This window comes from Lithobates pipiens, unplaced genomic scaffold, assembly GCF_037356315.1.
Source record: "Lithobates pipiens isolate NorthernLeopardFrog02 unplaced genomic scaffold, aLitPip1_a1.2 Scaffold_16, whole genome shotgun sequence".
NCBI lineage: Eukaryota > Metazoa > Chordata > Amphibia > Anura > Ranidae > Lithobates > Lithobates pipiens.
In genome coordinates this window covers 556,253,249-556,274,929 of record NW_027507748.1, presented here as the reverse complement: position 1 = coordinate 556,274,929, position 21,681 = coordinate 556,253,249, and the positions used below count along the sequence as shown (strand labels likewise).

General features: G+C 45.2%; 1 protein-coding gene across 1 annotated transcript in view; it reads left to right on the top strand.

Moving 5' to 3' along the window:
* The window catches only part of STAT6 (signal transducer and activator of transcription 6), a 335,411-nt gene that overhangs the window by 299,176 nt on the left and 14,554 nt on the right, over positions 1-21,681 (top strand). The window contains exons 16-19 of the mRNA XM_077483561.1: positions 5,620-5,766; positions 10,657-10,714; positions 14,313-14,396; positions 20,564-20,623. Of these exons, the coding sequence (XP_077339687.1) occupies positions 5,620-5,766; positions 10,657-10,714; positions 14,313-14,396; positions 20,564-20,623 (349 nt within the window). The remainder of the gene's footprint in view (positions 1-5,619; positions 5,767-10,656; positions 10,715-14,312; positions 14,397-20,563; positions 20,624-21,681) is intronic.

The following is a 21,681-nucleotide window of genomic DNA, read 5'->3' as shown; positions in this document are numbered from 1 at the left end:
TGGAGTAGCTTTAGCTGTACACTGTGCAGGTGGCACACCACACCAACTGTAATTGCTACAGCTGCCTGTGGTATAGGACAAGCAGAACACCAGCACTTGGGGTAGCTTTATCTGTACACTGTGCAGGTGGCACAATGCACGGACTGTAATTGCTGCAGCTGCCTGTGGTATAGGACAAGCAGAACACCAGCAATTGGGGTAGCTTTAGCTGTACACTGTGCAGGTGGCACAATACACCGACTCTAATTGCTACAGCTGCCTGTGGATAGAATCAGCAGAACACCAGAAATTGGGGTAGCTTTAGCTGTACACTGTGCAGGTGGCACAATACCCCGACTGTAATTGCTACAGCTACCTGTGTTATAGGACAAGCAGAACACCAGCAATTGGGGTAGCTTTAGCGGTACGCTGTGGAGGTGGCACAATATACCGACTTTAATTGCTACAGCTGCCTGTGGTATAGGCCCAGCAGAACACCAGCAATTGGGGTAGCTTTAGGTGTACACTGTGCAGGTGGCACAATACACCGACTCTAACTGCTACAGCTGCCTGTGGTATAGGACCAGTTGAACACCAGCAATTGGGGTAGCTTTAGGTGTACACTGTGCAGGTGGCACAATACACCGACTGTAATTGCTACAGCTGCCTGTGGTATAGGACCAGCAGAACACCAGCAATTGCGGTAGCTTTAGGTGTACACCATGCAGGTGGCACAATACACTGACTGCAATTGCTGCAGCTGCCTGTGGTATAGGACCAGCAGAACACCAGAAATTGGGGTAGCTTTAGGTGTACACTGTGCAGGTGGCACAATACACTGGCTGTAACTGCTACAGCTGCCTGTGGTATAGGACCAGAAGAACACCAGCATTTGCGGTAGCTTTAGGTGTACACTGTGCAGGTGGCACAATACACTGACTGTAATTTCTGCAGCTGCCTGTGGTATAGGACCAGCAGAACACCAGCAATTGGGGTAGCTTTAGGTGTACACTGTGCAGGTGGCACAATACACTGACTGTAATTTCTGCAGCTGCCTGTGGTATAGGACCAGCAGAACACCAGCAATTGGTGTAGCTTTAGGTGTACACTGTGCAGGTGGCACAACACACCGACTGTAATTGCTGCAGCAGCTGCCTGTGGTATAGGATCAGAAGAACACCAGCAATTGGGGTAGCTTTAGGTGTACACTTAGGGTTGCCACCTGTCCAGGAATCACCCGGACAGTTCAGGTTTGGAATCATGTGTCCGGGTTTCAAACTGCCTGAAACCCAGACACATTATTCAGACTGGACTATAGCCTCCCAGCAGGGTTGCTGGCTGCAGTTGTCTAAGCTGAGAGTGTCTGTTACACTCTCTTTTACAACTGCCTAAAGCCAGCACTAACAGCCCCCCACATTCAGACGGGAGAGAAGAGAGGGCTCGATCTGCTCCTCTTCCTCCCACCCCTACCCCTCTGTGTCTGCCCACACTCCAATCCCCGGCACTGTGCCTCAGAAAAGAGAAGTGTGACTGAGCTCACCATCCATCCCTGTCTGTGAAGGGAAGTATCTCTCCTGCCTCTGAGTGAGTACACTAAGGTAAATCAAGGTTCTCAGAGCACCCCTTACATCAGAGTTCCCCTTTACACCAAAGGCCACAGTGTTCCCCCTTACATCAGAGTCCTCACCGTGTCTCAGAGTACTCGATGTTCCCCCTTAAATCAGGGTTTCCAGAGCATCCCTTATGTTAGAGTCCCCAGAATTCTCCCTTACATCAGAATCTGCAAAGCCCCCCTTACAAGGGAACTCTACGGATTCAGATGTAAAAGGGGAACTCTGTGGACTCTGATGTAAAGGGGGACTCTTGTGATTAACTTCATATGATTAGAAATGTTATTTCATTTCAAAATATATGTATAGTTTATACTAAAAAACAAAAACAAAAAAAAAAAAGGTGTTCGGGTTTGACTTGAACAAAAGGTGGCAACCCTATGTACACTGAGCAGGTGGCACAATACACCAACTGTAATTGCAACAGCTTCAAAGGAAATTCAGACACTGTCTCTTCGTCTATCTCTCTCTCTCTCTTAGTCGACACAACACACTACGCAAGGCCGCCGCGCAGACGGCCTTATATAGTGTGGGGCATGTACTAAACCCCCTGAGCCATAATTTGCCAATTATGGCTCTCTTCGCTGATGGCGCTGTGATTGGCCAACCATGCGGGTCATAGTGCATGCCTGGCCAATCATCAGCCAGCAATGCACTTCAATGCCGCAGTGAATTATGGGCCGTGAGTGCCACTTGAATTTGGCGTGAACAGCCCATAATGTTCAGATTTCGCCAAATGGACGAACAGACGATGTTCAAGTCAAACATGGGTTCGTCTCGAACACGCAGTTCATCCCTATATGTAACCTGCCTGGTATGGATGTGAATCACTGTTTATTTTGTTATTTATGTTTAATTTATTTATTATTATTTTTTTTATACTTTTTTATTTTTGAATATTTACTTGTGATATGTTTTACTGCTTAGACGTTAGTCCTACTAATAGTTACATATAGATTGTTATCACTTATGGTATGATATTGTGAAACATTGGGACGGCGCACCTCAATCACCTTGACAAATAGAACATATTAAACATATTCTAGAATCTTGAGCAGCAGTGCATAGTAATCAATCAGTTTCCAGCTTCAGCTTGTTCAGTTAAGTTTTAAAAAATTAAAGCTAGAAGCTGCTTGTTTGTCATTGACAGCTGCTGCAGATACTGCTCCAGTCTTAGTAATATCTCCTCATTGTTTTAATTTCTTGCACTGCCTAACTAAAACAAACTGAATAGGCTTGCTCAAAAAGGCCTAAAGTAGAATAACCCATAGCAATAAATAAGAATGTATCTTTTACTGACTGAACTGTAATATATTGAATTCTGAATGTTTGCTAGGATTGGCTGCTATTAGAAAATTATCATCACTCCTTGTGCCTTACTAAACTAAACCTTTCTTGAGAGAAACGTGGAAGTTGTCATTGCTAACTTTTTATTCCAGGATCCCAACTCTAATAATCCTGGCTAGAGCCCTGCCATGTATATGAATGCTACTGCCTCATGTGACTCTGGTGGCCATCTTGGGTGAGGAAGTGTCTATATAAGATCCTGGCTCCCAAACTTGGCGTGCATTCTTCATGTAGGTAATGTAGGGCAGTGGTCATCAACCATTTTTCCTCAGGGCCCACTAACAGGCCAGGTTCTATGTATTACCTTGGGCAGATGCATACTGCAATCATGAGCAGAAAATGATATCACCTGTGATGTATTTCAGTTATCTTGCAAACCTGGCCTGTTAGTGGGCCTGAGGACAGGGTTGATGACCACTGGTGTAGAGACAAGGCGTCCATCTGTCAGGCACAGTGAGTAGCGGTAGAGAGGTCCCAGACGAGTAGGGAGAAAATAAGGATGAGCCATCCTTCCTGAAAGCCTCCCCGTTTGGGTACAGACGGGCCAGGCCACATTTCACCCCTCAAGACAGACGCTGTCTGCACATCCGAAACCTGCTCTGCTACACCCTGCTTTTACATTGTGTGAGTGTTTCCAGCCAGGTGCCTTCCTGCCAGGCTTGTTGTGAATTAATGAATTTAAACTTTAATAAGTTCTGTTTCCTGCAACTGGACACTGAGTGTTTATTGCAGCCGCACCACGCTGCACCTCCCCACAATTATGTGACATGTGGATTTCGATCAATGGTTGAAAGATAAAAGCCCTCAATCACTTCTATGTGTTCGCCGTGCACAATCATACTATAATTGATCAAAATATAATAAATTCATGAACAAAGCATCTCAGTGCTGCGAATGGAGGCAACACCATTGATCATTTTCTGACCCAGGAGATCAACTCAGTTTGATCAAATCTAATTTAAATAGAGTTTCAGTTGATTGGAAGGGAAGTCATGCCAATTTTGTTGTTTGCCAATTAGATCATTTTAATTGAATAACACAATAATCAGATAATAAACTCAAACCGTATATGACCACCAAAAGGCCCCATTCACATGAGAGGTCAGATTGGGTCTGCCTGTCCGTCTTTGAGGGGAACCCCACTGGACGTCCCATTCTTCTCTATGGAGCGACGGATGTTAATGGACTTGTGTTCATTTACACATGCCTATCTCCAATGCAACCTGATCAGGCAGAACAAGCGGACGGAGATCCATTCCCCTCAGATTGGATTGGAAGGCGGTCAGGCGTAAATGGATAGCCAGTCCAGTTCCATCGGACTGCCCATATAGCAGAGCGGGCTGTGTCCGTGTCCGCTCTGAATAAACTGAGCAAACATGGACCTGTCATCTGGCCTCTCTGCTCTACTCTAGGGATAAGTGGACAAATCCCCTGCTGAGCGAAACTGAGTTAAAGTGAGTTTTAAACCCAGATACACCACTCGTACCTACAGGTAAGCCTATAATAAGGCTTACCTGTAGGTACTGTAAATATCTTCTAAACCTGCATGGTTTTGGAGATATTTACTATATACACTTGCACCAATGTCATCGGCACATGCGCTGTGAAGAAACGGCCCTCCGTGCCGTTTCTTCACTAGCAAGTGCTGTGAATGACGGTTACTGCGTGCATGTGAGGGAGTGACATCATGTGACTCCGGCCAATCACAGAGCCGGAGTCCACAGCCCCAGAAGGAAGAGGGCGAAGATGGATGCGGCCACCAGCGGGGACAACGCAGGCTTTGTTTGCAGGTAAGTGTCACATAAGGGGCTAGTATGTGATGCATACTAGCCCATTATGCTTTTACTTTGCAGGCGAAAGCAGGGTAAAAATTAGAACCCATCAGGGTTTACTTCCTCTCATGTGCCGGAGTCCGGCCCATGTGAAAGGGGCCAAAGACTTTGCACACATTTTATCTTGATGCACCTGGAATATATTTAGCTGATTTAAACTGAAATCTCAATCCAGCTTTACAATATGAATTATTATTTTTTATTAGAGGCACCTCTACATGGCAAAAGTTTAACCAGGATTACATTGTTACTAAACATAATACACTTTTTACCTTTCTTAAGTGCAAAAATTTAATTTGTAGTATTAGGCTTAATGTACAAGGGACGTTTTACAACCTCCCCTGAACGATTTAACTTGACAGATAGTTTGCATGCCACGTTTAGCCGAGTTTAGTTGCATTTGCGTTTAGTGTTTTTGCTTTTGTTTGTTTTTTTGCAAATAGTCAAAAATCTGTAAAGGAAACGCTGCTAAATGCGAGTTAGGCCTCATGTACACTGCTGCTGGTAAACGGACGTTTAGGAACAGTTGGGCATTTTTTTGCAACTGCTCCTAAACTTTCCTCTGTTATCTTATCAGTACATGTACAAAGGGTCGCTTATAGTAATTTCTAGGCAGAGTTTAGAGAAATTTTTTGGAACCCAAAAAAATGCGTTCAGAAGCTGTGTTTAGAGGAATTTCCTGAAATGTCTTTCTATTAGGTGAATCATACATTATTATCATTTATGATAAATATCACTTGAAAGGCCAGTTTTAATTTGCTATGACAGCTTGATGAATTGGGTCTAGTGTATAATTTTTCAACAACTTCCAACCCAAATGTACTAAAATGTGTTTTTATGTTTGATTCCAGGTTCAGGACAGATCCAAAACATCCAACCTTTCACAGCAAAGGACCTTCAGATTCTGTCCTTGGGTGACCGCGTCAGGGATTTGAAACAGCTCAAATTTCTTTATATGAAAGGGGAAAAAGATACAGTCTTTGAGAAATACTACAAAAGTATGTAACCAATTCACGAATTAATCACTTCCTACCCTTTAGTTTGCTTTGTGTTCAATCATTTGTACAGCACCTACTATAAATGTAAGCCTGTAGCTAAAGTGATCAGCTTTCAGTCTGTCATTCTAAAAACGCTGCTAAACTTCTACATTCCTGTATGAAAAGTTACTATATTACTATTTACATGTAGCGCCCTCTACTTTTAGGTAGGTGCTTAGTGATGTTTTTATGACAGTATAGGATATAGAGACAGGTAAATTTAGCCAGGCTTCTGCTCTCTACTAGGCCTGGTTGTTTATTCAGAGTTGGGAGTGTCAGAGTAGAGAAGGTGTGGCCGCCTACACTTGGACTCATGGATACCTCCTCTGCTTGACAGTGAATTTTGCTGGAAAGGGAGGATGGGCTGAGACCTGAGTGGCAGGAAACCCATGTGAGAGAATTGACCAATGGTTAATTTATATGGTCAAGGGGCGGTCTCTCATAAAAAGGGGGGTCACATGCTCTGGAGGGGCCAGAAGTTCGAGGCTTAAGGCTCGGGAGTTCAGAGATCCCGGAGGTGATTCCAGGGAGGCCGAAAGTCGGGCCCCTGGAAACGAAGTCAGCATGTAGCGCTGGAGGAATACCGGACGTCCCATGCGGGGATGTGCCGGACAGCGAGAGAGGAGGAGGAAGTAGGAGCTAAGTGGAGGAAGAAGACTGGGGAATTTACTTTCTGTGAGTAGAACATGGACTGTTGATTGGGAGAGAGCAACAGGAGTGAAAGCCCAGTGGAGCTATTTAGGAACTTCATACTGTGTATCCAAGGACCACACTTTCCAGGATTGAGGGAAGTTTGGCAACACAAGTCGTGGAAATAGGCAGTGTGGCCTGTGACTTGGAGGTCAACACCCACAGCATTATTCAGAGTAATGCTTATCTGTCCATATTGGGAGTGCTACCTAAGAGAGAATTGGAACCAGGAAAGGATTGCTATAAGGAACTTAAAGGGGTTGTAAAGGTTTGTTTTTTATTTTCTAAATAGGTTCCTATAAGCTAGTGCATTGTTGGTTCACTTACCTTTTCCTTCGATTTACCTTATAAATGTTTTTTTTCTTTGTTTTCTTTGTCTGAATTTCTCACTTCATGTTCCTCCTCAGTAAGCTGTTCAGTAAGCTGTTCTGGTTGACTAACCACCAGCTCGGATGATGGTGAGAAGTTTACTGAGGAGAAACAGGAAGTGAGATATTCAGACAAAGAAAAAAAACATTTAGAAGGCAAATCGAAGGAAAAGGTAAGTGAATCAACAATGCACTAGCTTAGAGGAACCTATGTAGAAAATAAAAAACGAACCTTTACAACCCCTTTAATTAACAAAGCCACGGCTACAGATTAATTAATTAACCTTTGACCTAGAAATGGGGTTGGATGGGGCATCTCATATACCCTATTGAACAACCCATGATTTATACCCAGAATAAAGAATTAGAAAATCCGGAATCTTGACTGTTTGGTGTTATGTAAGTGCATGGGAGCAATCTGTCAAAAGGTAATGAACAAAATCAGCAGCCCTCATGGGGGTACCGCTACATACAGTTATATTGCTAATTATATGTAGTTGGTAATAATAAGCATATACTGTATATGTATAGTAGTGATTGATGGTGCTGTTCGCCTAAAGCAGTAGTTGCCAACTTATAAAGTACGGAGGGGATTCCACTGCTACCCCTTACATCACCAAGGGGTCACACATAATATTTAGTATTAGGAATGAAGTTCAAGTTTGCGGCAAATCACTGAGATTCTAAAAGTTGTGCCAAAAATAGCGGTGCAGTGTATTGCCTTTTCTCTGGTCAACTGAGTCACAAGAGACAATAAGTTGAAGTAATGGATAACCCAGCCCCCTCACCTAAAATGGGTGGGCTCGCAGCCATCATGTTGTCAAAATGTGTTGGAGCTGTTAGCGGGAGCTGACAGCTCTGTGTAGTAAGAGATTTGTTTTTATTCTTATTTTGACATTGGTACACGCCAGAGTGGTAGTTGCTTAATAGCCCTACAAATAGGTAGAAATTAATAACTTTAGATTGACACCCATAGACTTTAGTGGGCTTTTCCACAAAGTTTGCGAACTGCAAATTTTGAGCAATATTTGAAAAAATGTTTGTAGCACTACACCCGCAGGAGCCTCTGGTAAAGATGGGTATCTCCCACCCTGCACAGCTAGGCACAAACACTTTCCACTCACTCTTAAGACAAGAATCAGTCCTTGCAACTTTGTTTTTTATTAGGGGAATTGAACTGGGATGGGGTAAAGGTTGTTATGGGATTCCCACTTGATCAGTAGAGAAATCTTCAGGGACACAAACTATATACATCCAGTATATACACATCTCCCCTTCTACCTCCAGCACAAACCAGCTAGTACTGATACAATTAACCCCTTCCTTCCGAGCGTACGCAAATATGTGGCCTCGTCTTTCGGGGGTTATACCAGGATGATGCCCGCAGCTGCAGGTATCATCCTAGTACCGTTGTTTAGAGCGGGCGATTGGATTTCCAGGGATAACAACCAATGTGGCTAAAAGCCGCTCGGCTGTTATCCCGGAGGAGCGGGAGGGGACATCCCCCTCCCCCCGCCTCCCACCGCTCTGAACAGGCCTCCCGTCCCACCAGGAGACCTGATCGACGATCTGGCTCTTCCGGTGCCTAGTGACAGACTGGAACGCAGCCGGAAACAGCTTCGTTCCAGTCTCCTGATTGTAAACACGGAAGCGACGTCACAACGTCACTTCCTGTTTACGCGGGTGCCAATGACGCCGGTTTTAAAAAATATAAAGTATTCAGAATCGCCGAAAATGGCAATCTGAATACTTTGAAGCGCAAAGGAGGGATCAGGGGTAGTGTAGCAGAAAGAGAGGTCTTTGGTGCTACTAGGCCTGTAGCTACTGCTCCCAGTACCACCTCTTCAGGCACTGCTAGCCTGCCTAGCTGCAGCTGCCCCTTTCACTAGCCCTCCTGGCTACTTCTTGGCTGTCTTCCTCCCTGGAGATTTGCCCGGCAGTGTTCCCCTGCTGTCCTCTCCTTGCTCCTGTGCAGACTGGGGGGCTACTCTCAAAGGCCTCCAAGAGCCTAACACTCCATCTCCATCTTCCACCTGAACTCCACTGCCCCAGCTGGGCTGACCCTGAGTATTTGGGGATTGGTCAGGGCCCTCAGAACACTCCAGATAGCTCCTCCTAGACCCCACCCAACTGCTTCTGGAATCTTCTCCAAGCAGCGGGAGTCACCAGAAATGCTGCTGTTGAGTCATCCAGCCTGCCTGAGTCACTCAACCCTGACCCAGAAAAACACACAGGCTTGGCTGCCAGACAAGCTCAAATTTATCTACACTAACAAAAATCCTAACATTAGCACTCTAGCCATGCTACGGGATGCTACATGTTCATAAACCGAAACCAGGTCAATGTGCTCATCCATATTCAGAGAGGATTGGCAGAAACTGCAGAAAAACTTGAGGAAATAATGGGAAAACTTTTAACCTGATGCAAGTGAAGTTGAAGAGTGGAGACGAACTGCAGAAGACAGTCAGAGACTGGGGCAAGTTACATGAGGATAGTACAGATTACTGCTGTTACCCCTTTACAGTTCAATGCTCCCACTACAGACTGCAGGTGTCCAGGGACCACACAACAAGTACAGTAGGCCTTCAGACTGCTGGATACTGGTTTTCCAGCATGCTCATTTGATAAAAGCGTTGTTAGAATGGCTTCTGTCAGGGTGCTGTACACATAGGCCAAATATTCAAATGTTCATCACGTATGTACCAGTCATATTTCTGCAGAAAGGACAGCAGACAAGCAGCATGTACACAGAGCAAGTGATGTTTGCACTGCCCTGGTCTTGGGATGATAGCTTTGAAAGCACAGTAAAGAACATACAGAGATAATAGTTTATATTGCCAAAGTTGCTTGGTATTAATGGGTATTTTAAAAAAGAAATATGCCCCAAAGTTTTACCGAGGTTGCACCAATCTGGATACATTGCTTCTATTGTTGTATTAGAAGACAATGAAGAGTAGATTGATGAGTTAATTAAAGAATCTGAAGAGTTCTTTGAAGAATCCGAAGTTAAACTAATAAACTAGCTAGGCTAAGAGTGAAGTTTCCATAAGAGGTCTATTATCTTTGGACACTAGCAAAAAACCTACTCAGTTGGGTAGGGCTACAGGGTGTCTGGGGTATAGCCTCAAAGCTTTGCCTGTGTCCATTCAGCTGAAGGTACCAGCCTATAACCCAAGATCTAGGAATATCAGGCCTGTATTGTACGATTATGATATACAGTTACCCTTTAAAGGAGTTGTAAAGGCAGAAGTTTTTTTTTATCTTAATGCTTTCTATGCATTAAGATTAAAAAAAAAACTTTGGTGTGTAGCAGCCACCCCAGCACCCCCTAATTACTTACCTGAGCCCCATCTCTCTGCAATGATGTCCACAAATGTCTAAGCCATCTGGGACTGTCGTCCGGGATTGGCTGAAACACAGCAGCGGCGCCATTGGCTCCTGCAGCTGTCAATCAAAGGCAGTCAGCCAATCAGGAGAGAGAGGGGGCGGGTAGGGTCAGGCCCTGTGTCTAAATGGATGCAAGGAGCTGTGACTCGGCTTGGGTGCCCCCATGGGAAGCTGTTAACTGTGGGGGCGCTAGATAGGAGGAAGGGGCCAGGAGCAGCAAAGAGGGACCCAAGAATAGGAGGATCAGGGCTGCTCTCTGCAAAACCAACCACACAGAGGAGGTAAGTATAACATGTTTGTTATTTTTATTAATTTTTTAAATGAGACTTTACAATCACTTTAACCTTTTGTACTATACTTTGCAAATCTCACACCAATCTTTGTATTTTTAATTTTCCTCCCCCAGAGGTCTCTACAAGCGGTAACGGGTACAAGAGAGCTGTTATTATATTAACAGTACCCGGGTAAGTTTCTGTCATCTACTATTTTTATTACATTTTAATTATAAAGAACCACATATACTGTAAAATGAATACCTTGTTGACAATATGGTATTAAAATGAAGCAAAAATCCAATCTTGTTTTACTCTCTAGGAAATACAACTCTAAGCCCTTGTACACACGATCGGAGATTCAGACGGAATGTGTCCGATCGGAGCGTTTTGTCGGATATTCCGACTGTGTGTGGTCTGCATCGGACTGTTTCCATTGGAATATCCGTCAGACCAAATTTTCCAACTTGCTGGAAATATTTTCCGACAAAATGCTCCAATCGGACATACTCCGATCATGTGTAGAGAATTCCGATCGGACAAAGTGCCACGCATGCTCAGATCAAATTCCTACATCAAAGCTATTGGCTACTAGCCTGAACGTAGTCCCATCGTAACGAAATTACGTCATCACGTTCTGAAAGATCCGATTTTCCGACAACTTTGTGCGACCGTGTGTATGCAACAGTTTCGGACAAGATCCGTCAGACAAAATCCGACGGATTTGGTTGTCGGAATCTCCGACCGTGTGTACAAGGGCTAACAGTAAAAAAAAGCAGTTTAGCACACTGACCTTTTCCCTGACCTCCCGTATCCTTATTACATATTTTTCAATTATACCCAATGGAAAAAGAGTCCATGTTGCAGAACGCACAGCAAAAAACCTAGTACATATTCCTGAATAAGTAGTGTAATAATATATAATTTCTGCTCAGATATAAGCAGCACATCACAAAGCCAATATTTGAAAATGCCCAGTTTGATACACAGCCAGTGTTATAGTGTGATATATAGACCAAAATGCATGGACTTTGTTCTTAGTATTGTACAGTACACATGCCACATTCTCCTGCACTAAGAGCCCATAAATGATAATTGTTTTGATTTCCCATTGCTTGTTAATCAAAAGTTGGCAGTGTGTAGTACACACTGCATTCTATGAGTATTGTTTCAACTTGCAGGAGAAGGACGTTTTGGCAGGAGCTGACACTCAGCCTGCCCAACCTTTAATAAAATTCCAGGACCGTGAGCTGGGTTTTATAAAGTAGAGAAGCTGGCAGGAGAGAACAGGTTTTCTTAAGTGTAACTATGGACAAAATAAAAATTCACATATATTATGCAATCTGTCAGTAGTATTAACACAAAAGCCTTTTTACCCTCCGCAACATAGTTGTATTACTTATTGGTCCTGGCAAAATATGTTTTTGTACACATCCTATAATAGGGAGACAATGCAGTTCGTTCTGCAGTGAAATCACATAGCAGCACTGGCGTCTCATGGACAGGGTAGTCTTAGATGGGCATAAAGTTTTAAAGGAAAATACAAGCAAATCAAAGTGGTATTAAAGCGGGAGTCCACCGGGACTCCGCGTTTTTTTTTTTTTTTTAAAAGCCAGCAGCTACAAATACTGCAGCTGCTGACTTTTAAAATAGTGACACTTACCTGTCCAGCGCGCCCGCGATGTCGGCACCCGAAGCCGATCGCTAGGTCGTCTGTCGGGTCCTGCCGCCGCCATCTTGGGTATGGGAATCAGGAAATGGAGCCTTTCGGCTTCATTTCCCGGTTCCCTACTGCGCATGCGCGAATTGCGCTGCGCAATAAGGACGCTCCCCGCTGCCTCTGGGAGCTGTGTGTTTCCCAGCAGGCAGCGGGGCACTTGCGGGAAGGGGCGGGCACTTGCGGAAAGGGGCGTAAGTTACGCCCCTTTCCGCAGAGAGCTGTCCCGGAAGTGGGTGCAGTTACCTGGATTATCCAGGTAACTGCACCCCCCTCCCCCCTGAAAGGTGCCGATTGTGGCACCGGAGGGGGGGAGGGTTCCGATGAGCGGAAGGTCCACTTTAGGGTGGACCTCCGCTTTAAACCCAAAACAAAGATGTAATATATTGCAGCTTATAAATTATTATATGAAGTGGTTGCATTCATTTTTGTGGCTTTTTTTCCTTTATGTATTTTCACATAATGATACAGTCAATCAGTCCCCACTGTACTTACCTCTCACAATTCTGAGCTAAAAAGGCTATTGAAAGCCACTCCAATGATTTCGGGATGGATTTGAAATCCCCGCTGCTTTTTCTCCTCTCTGTCTGGCGCTGCCAGCACAGACCACGCAAAATCTGATTGGTCATCACTGTCACATGAAGAATTATACAAAAATCATACCAAAAAATACATACACATTTTTTACATATTTTATATCTAAAGCTGAACTCCAGGCAGATAAAGTGTAAAAGACACAAATTAATGTCTTGCGTGTGTCTGAATTTGATCTGGTGTCATCCTCCTGGAATCCTCTGAACTCAGAAAGCAACACAAAAATTGTGCTTCGGTGCCCATGTGTGAACAAGGAACATGACAATAGAAGGAGAGAGTAGAGAGACAGAGAGATGAGTGTGCTGCTTCTCTTTTCACTGTTCAGACTAGAGTTTCTCAACTGGGGTTCCATGAGAGTTCCCTAGGCTTTCCACCACAATCTACCTGTCAGTCGCAGGCAGCTGATGGGTAGATCGCATCCCCTTTGCCCAACATGGCGAGCTAGGCAGCTAAGCAGCTGTGATAGTGCTAGCTGTGGTGCACTGTTCCCTGCCGGCTCCTTCTCTCCTCCCTTCCATCCCAGGTGCCTGTATGTGACTTGACCTAGAATGGACGGAGGGGAGGAGGGGCCAGCATGCATTCCTCTACATATGAAGGAAACCACTGCTAGTGTGCTCTGCTGTGAGCCCCATGCACAATGAAAGTTCCCCAGGGTTTCTGCCATGATCTACCCACAGACAGTTGACAGGTAGATGGCATCCCGTCTGCCAACTAGGGTTGCCACCTTTTCTTCAAGCTAAACCTGAACACTTTAACAGCGCACAGCAAATGTTCCCCTCTCCTTAGTGACCCCCCATTAAAACAGTCCCCAGGGTGCGTGTCATGGAGACCGGACATGTTGGCTAGGTGCTCTCTGATCCTCAAGCTTCCATACAGCGTGTAGCAACTGCATTTAGCCTCCTTCCACCGGCCACGCCATGCCTACATGCCACCGCACTACCTCACAACCACCTGGCGGTGGCAATAGCTCGGCAGGTGGGCTACAAGCATATTTCTAGCCATAGAAATTTAGTCAAGTCAAGTGTTAACAAGCCCTTAGGTTAAGACTCAACAAATGCTTTCTTATATTGTATTTAATATGTATGGCAGAGTAGTTCAACCATCCTAGAGAACTGATACTGTAAAAGCAGGACAAGAAATATATGAAAAATGTACGATAAATATATAAACAGTACATATTATTGATTGTGTCCTGCACAAGCTTCAAAATTATCTACTGTGTCTATAGAAAAATGTACAAATGTAGCTTGTTGTCACCCTCTAAAGTTACAATGTAAAAGCAAGCACAAACTGAGCATTTGCCATAATTCATAAGGAATACTTCAGGAGCTTGTACATATGAGCAAATAAGATATACCGTAAGTATTATTTACAACTTTTATTTATTTTAACAGCCTGGCTATAATATTGCCAGAAAAGTTAAATTATATGTTTATATTATCTTGTATCAGACCTGCAAAATGTATTATTTTTTATTAGGGATGAAAGTGAGTCAAAGCATAATCCTTCTCCAATGGATGTAGGTGACCCTTTCTGTTCAACATTGAAAGGTCCTCATTTTCAGTGAGTATAGTAAAATGAATATCCACACACAAAAGCCAGACCAATACACATGCAATGTAATATGACAGTCACCATGTATTTTTCATAGGCCCTTTCAGTAAGGAAACACTGTCCTAGTAAATGGTATTTATTGCTATATTAGTATTGGGGACTTTAGGCTATCAGTCTCAATCTCCAGCCTACAGCTATGAGATGTACTGACATCAGCATAGAGTGTAGTGACCTCAGCTCCCTCACACAGATCTTTACTAGTAATCTAACCTTAACATTAACCCTACTTACAGCCTAACCTTATAAATTGCCTAATACTACGGCTACTTGTAATTCCAACCCTTACACTAACTCTCCTGATAACTTCATACTTTACACCAGGGATATGCAATTAGCGGAATGTCCAGCTGTTGCAGAACTACAAATCCCATGAGGCATAGCAAGACTCTGACAGCCACTAGTATGACACCCAGAGGCAGAGGCATGATGGGTAGTTTTGCAACAGCTGGAGGTCCGCTAATTGCATATCCCTGCTTTACACTAACCCTCCCTGTAACTCTACCCCTTATTCTAACCTTCCCTGTAACTCACCCTAACAGTAATGCTCCCTGTAATGTAACCCTAACACTAACCCTCTGTGTAACCCCAAAGCTCACACTAAGCCTTCCTATAACCCTAACACTCATTTTTGCTTTCCTGTAACCTTAGCGAGTGAGAGATTTCCAACTACCATTTATTTTTTAACATTTTTTTATTATTATAATTTTATTTTCATATTTATATATTTTACTTTTATTTTTTATTCCTTGATATTGATGCGTCTGTCAGGCAGGTCTCTTCGTCCTCCTGGTCCCTCTTTTCCCACCTCCACTCCTTCCTCCCACTACTCCTACACTCCTTCACCTCTTTCTCCTTCACCTCCTCTCTGTTTATGGCATGAGGAGGGGCTCTGGGAAGCTGGGGTTATATGTGCATAGCACCTTCTAGTTAGGTAGGTGTTAGAGGTTAGATTTTGCTATAGAGTAGGAAAATGTAGGCAGGCCTAGCTAGTGGCTAGGCCTGTTTGTTTTCATTCTGGGCTGGGAATAGCTCAGTGCAGGGGCCTGGGGGTCTTGGGCCTGGGCCTGGGCTCAGGTGCAGCCAGGAGGAGTGAAGAGATCTTGGCAACAGAGGCACTTGATAGAGCAAGGAGAGGACAGTGGGAGGGAGCACTGCTAAGAGACAACTGGTCGCAGTGTGGAGGGCTGGTGAGTGAGGCACAGTCAGGAGGATTGGGGAGGCACACCTGAGAGCACTGGGAGTTTGCAGTTTGAGATGAGTGCAGAACCAGAACAGCAGACTGTGGGAAAAGGGGCAGTGGAAAGATGCAGCTGCAGCCAAGAGGGCTGGCAGGGCCTGAAGAGGGTTTACTGGGATCAGTAGTCGAGTTGACGACAGTTGAGGACAGTTAGCACCGGAACTATTAATACATCATAGGGGTCTGGCTGAGTTAGTGTCAGGCCTAACCACGTGGTGCTAGCTGGTCTGGGAATCTGCCACAAGTAAAGACCTGGAGGAGTAACAATCTGTAGCAAGCGAAGTGCTGGAGGAGTGAAGGGAAAGAGGTCTTAAGCAAGAGTTGTGCTGGAGAGAATACTGGAGTGTATATACAGGAGTGTATATAGTAGTCCCAAGCAAGTTACACTGAAACTTTCTGGGCATCCCATAATTTCCCATTCCCATCCAAGTTCAATCCCCTCAATTAAAAAACAAAAACAAACAAAGTTTATGGACTGTTCTTTGTCTCTGAGTACCTGAGAGATGAATGCTGGGCTGGGCAGGGTGACAGGTGAACCACAATATTCAGCAACTCCTTCACTATAATACATAGTGAAGAAATAATGATAACGGCACCATTCCTCCAGTCTGTGGCCTGGGTGGTCCTACAATAACATATTCGTACACAACATCACAAGTTTTCTAAGTATTTTCATTTTTTACAACTCATTAATTACTTTATTTTTATTTATTTTTTCCTGTAAGGGAAAGCATTGGCAACAATGACAATACAAATCAAGTAATGACAGCTATAAAAGAGGATTCAAATGTAATTTTTGGGTCTGCTCATTTGGTGGGAGATTTATTTCAATCTCCCTTGGTCCTTGGACTTTTCCTATAAGTCTTTCTCCAGGAACAACTACTAAAAAGTAGTTAAGGTGTTGAAAATGGAAGAGCTACCTATCAACCAGTCATGGACAGATATTGGTCCTTATAGGGATTTTTGGGGTGAACAGATCCGTGCCCACAGGCAGGGCACGTAGGAAAATGTATCCCAGTGCTTTTGTTAACCGGTTCCCGACCGACTCCTGTACTTATACGTCGGCAGAATAGCACGGCTGGGCAAACGAACGTACCCATACGCTACTTTGAATTTCTCTCGCGCGTGCGCCTGCTGCAACCTCCGTGACCATGCCTGCGGAGCTCAAGAATGGGGAGATGTCGATGTAAACAGCATCTCCCCATTCTGCTGAATGACAGCACACTGACCGTCTGTTCCCTGTCATCAGGAGCAGCAATCAGTGTGGTGTCATACACAGCCACGCCCCCAGACAGTTAGAAACACGCCCCTAGGATACACTTAACCCCTCCCTGCCCCCTAGTGGTTTACCCCTTCACTGCCAGTGACTTTTTTACAGTAATCAATGCAATTTTATAGCATCAATCGCTGTATTAATGCCAATGGTCCCAAAAATGTGTCAAAATTGTCCGATGTGTCCGCCATAATGTCACAGTCACGATAAAAATCACTGATCGCTGCCATTACTAGTAAAAAAAAAATATTAATAAAAATGCCATAAAACTATCCCCTGTTTGGTAGACACTATAACTTTTGCACAAACCAATCAATAAACGCTTATTGAGATTTTTTTTTACTAAAAATATGTAGAAGAATACGTATCGGCCTAAAAGGGAAAAAAAGTTTTTTTATATATTTTTGGGGGATATTTATTATAGCAAAAAGTAAAAAATAATGCGTTTTTTTCAAAATTTTCACTCTGTTTTTGTTTATAGCGCAAAAAAAAAAAACAGCAGAGGTGATCAAATAGTACCAAAAAAAACCTCTATTTGTGGGAAAAAAGGACATCAATTTTGCTTGGGAGTCATGTCGCACGACCGCGCAATTGTCAGTTAAAGTGAAGCAGTGCTGAATCGCAAAAAACTCTCTGGTCAGGAAGGGGTAAATTCTTCCGGGGGGCTGAAATGGTTAAAGTAGATGTCACAGATTTTAACTAACAGCAGCAGCATTAGCTCCCATTGCCTCACCAAAGTCTGAGAGAGCTGGGAGAGCTGCTACAGACAGGCACAGTGCTGGATCAAGTAAAGATATTAATACCTAATAGTGGCGGAACTACCAGGGTCATAGCAGTCGCACTTGCGACCAGGCCTTGGAATTCACTGTGGGGGGTGGCCCTGCCTGTTTACCCCCCCGCCCGCTCTCCCCCCGCCCATTCTCCCCCCCGCCCGTTCTCCCCCGCCCATTCTCCTGCTCTTTGTGCCACTGCAAGGCCCTGGAGCCACTGTGGAGGGGGCCCCCTGCCCGTTCTCCCATTCTGAGAGGTCCGCCTGTTCTGGCTGTGCCACTGTGAGGGTCCCGCCCGTTTGCTCGTTTGTTTCCTCGCTGGGGGTGGGGCATCCGGCACTGAGGGGAGGCTGAGCTGGTTGCTGAGGGGAGGATGAGCAGAGAGCACTATTACTTCACTGGGCTGCCCCACTTATCCTCCCCTGAAAGAAACTATGTTGGAAGGCGGACACTGAAAGGAAGGCATCAGATGACCAGCTGACAACCAATAGAGTAATGGGGGAGAAGCTCTCCCCTCTGTGAGGAGACCCCATGAAACAGAAGCATCCCTGGAGGCACGTGACTACTGAGGGGGAATCGACTGACTGAGAAAGTGACTAATTGCCAGATGTCAGTGCAACTGATACCATCCTCCACCATCGCTGCCTCCTACCAATCCCACCCCTCCCCCATCACCACAGATTTCATCCCTACCCCCCCCCCATCACCTCTGCGACAGGTGATGAGGGATAGGGATGAGATCTGATGTGGTATGGGGTGGAATCAGTAAGAAGCAGTGGTGGTGGTGGCGGGGGAGGATGGCACCACCGCTGCCATGGATCCCACCTTACTTTACTACGACCGCTACTGTCACTGGTCTCACCAATCTTCACCACTGCCACGGATCCCACCCCCCTTCACCACCACTGCCACGGGTCTCACCACCCTTTACCACTACCGCTGACACTAATCCCAACCCCCTCCCCACCACTGCCACTGATCCCACTCCCCTCAGCACCACCGCTGCCACTGATCCTACCCCCCTCACCACCACCACCGCTGCCACGGATCCCACCCCCTTCACCACCATTGCTGCCACTGATCCCACTCCTCTCACCAACACTGCTGCCATGGATCCCACTCCCCTTCACCACCACTGCAGCCTTGGATCCCACACCCATTTACAACGACTGCCATGGGTCCCACCACCCTTCACCACCACCACTGCCACTGATTCCACTCTCCTTACCACCACCGCTGCCACTGATCCCACCCTTCTCACCACCACCACTACCATGGATCCCACCCCCTTCCCCACTACTGCTGCCACTGATCCCACTCCCCTCACCACCAGCACTGCCATGGATCCCACCCCATTTCACAACCACTGTCACGGATCCCGTCCCCCTTCACCATCACTGCCACAGGTCCCACCACGCTTTACCACTACCGCTGCCACTGATCCCTCCCCCCTCACCACCACCGCTGCCACTGATCCCACTCCCCTCAGAACCGCCGCTGCCACTGATCCCACCCCCCTCACCACCACCGCTGCCACGGATCCCACCCCCCTTCACCACCACGGCTGCCACTCCTCTCACCACCACTGCTGCCTCGGATCCCACCCCCTTCACCATCCCCCAATGCCACGGGTCCCACCACCCTTCACCCCCACCACTGCCACCAATCCCACCCCCTTCACCACTACCACTGCAACTGATCCCACCACCTTCACCACCACTGCTGCCACTGATCCCACTCCTCCCACCACCACCACTGCCATGGATCCCACTCCCCTCACCACCACCACTGCCATGGATCCCACCCCATTTCAAAACCACTGCCACGGATCCCACCCCCCCTTCACCACCACTGCCACGGATCCCGCCCACTTCACCATCACTGCCACAGGTCCCACCACCCTTTACCACTACCGCTGCCACTGATCCCTCCCCCCTCACCACCACCTCTGCCACTGATCCCACTCCCCTCAGCACCGCCGCTGCCACTGATCCCACCCCCATCACCACCGCCGCTGCCATTAATCCCACCCGCCTCCACATCCCATTGCCACTGATCCCATCCCCCCATCACCGATCCCATAGCCCCTCCCACCACCACCACTACTGCCAATGATCCCACCCCCCCACTTTAATAATCCCAGCAATTTACAAAACTACTATCATTTGCTTTCTATGAAGCATATTTTGCATTTGATTAACATACTGTATAGAAGCATTACTGTATATACAGTAATATATATAAATATATATACTGCCACTGATCCCAAGGGGGCACTCAGGTGGATGTAAGGGGGCACTCTGGAGGCATTAAGAGGGCACTCTGGAGGTACTATTTTAGTACCTCCAGAGGGCCCCATTATATCTTCCAGAGTGCTCCCTTACATCCTCCAAAATGCCACCCAGTAATAGTAAGGTCAGTGGCAGAACTACAAGGGTCTCAAAGGTCACACTTGCGACTGGGCCCTGGTGTTCCATCACCATATGGGGGCCTGAAGACACCAGGAGGTGGCCTGCTGAGAACATGAGAGAGGGCCTCGGGATGGGGTCGGGAGGCCCTTCAGGGTTTCTTGCACCGGGGCCCTGAAAGTTGTAATTACACCTCTTATACCTAAATTTTATTCATCTTAATGCAGGGAGTGCATTAAGGTAAAAAATATTTAGGCTTCAGAACCACTTTTAGGTGACAAAAGGCAAAAACCCTTACCGTATGTTTAAAGGCCAGGCTGGGGATTGTGGTTACTTTGAAAAGATACAATAAAATATTTACAAAAATGTGAGGGGTGTACTCACTGTTAGATTCTGTATATATATATAACATGATTCTTTTCATTTAGGTCTCCGGTATATGGTTCACCTGTTGGAAGTCCCATTGGTAATCCACCACACATATGCAGGTAAGATAATTAAAGTATATGTATGTTAATCAAATGTAAAATATGCTTCATAGAAAGCAAATTATAGTAGTTTTGTAACTTGCTGTGATTATTAAAGTTTTAAATGGCTGGTTAAAACGTTGTATTAGCTATTTAACAGCAAGCAAAAATTATTACCCAGAAAGACAGGAGCAGAATACTTCTTGTGTACATTGTGTGACAGCTCTCTAAGATATTTCAGCTTGTGTTTTATTTCCCAGGACATACTAAGTGCATTTGGCCCTTTAACCTTTTTCATGTCTGAGGATCATCAATTCCCTGATGCCCAGGCTAAGTTTACCAGTCTTCGTATCTAACATTTAACTTGACTATAAAGCTATCACTCCAATGTGCTGAATACTGGTTCTGCTTGGAGAAGTTTATAAACCTATCAATACACTTACAGTATGGATTGTCATGTTGAGAGATATTTAAATATAGTCTGCAGTCAGAAAGAGTTCAATGCATGTTTTTTTTTATATAGTGTGCTAATTATATTTTCCTACAACAGCTAATTTTTTATGCCCTCCAGTCAAAATAACAAAACAAACAAAAAAAATTGAATTTAAAATGCACAGTCTACTTGCTCGCCATTTCAGTTTTTCACCTAGGCACTGTACCAGTCCACCCCATTCCCTTTTGTCAGTGACCTGGTTATATGAGAACCTTCGCTTGTTATAAAGGCAACAAATCCCCAAACAAATCCATTGCAGACTTCTTGCTTACTCTCAGATATATATACTGTAATCCCTGGTTAAATAGAATTTTGACAGTAATTGGTGATAGAGAGCAGAAAGTAAGAAAGTGATTGGTCAGCTCAGCCTGTTAACTCTTATGTGATCAGACTTTCCAACAACAAAACTGAATTTTTATTTCCCGAAGAATGTTGGCTCAAACTTGTCTTGCACACACACGGCTTTTTCTGCTTAATTTCGAGCATGCGTGGACTTTTGTGCGTCGGACATGTGTACACACACTCAGAATTTCTGACAACAAGTTTTGTTGTCGGAAAATTTGAGAACCTGCTCTCAAACATTTGT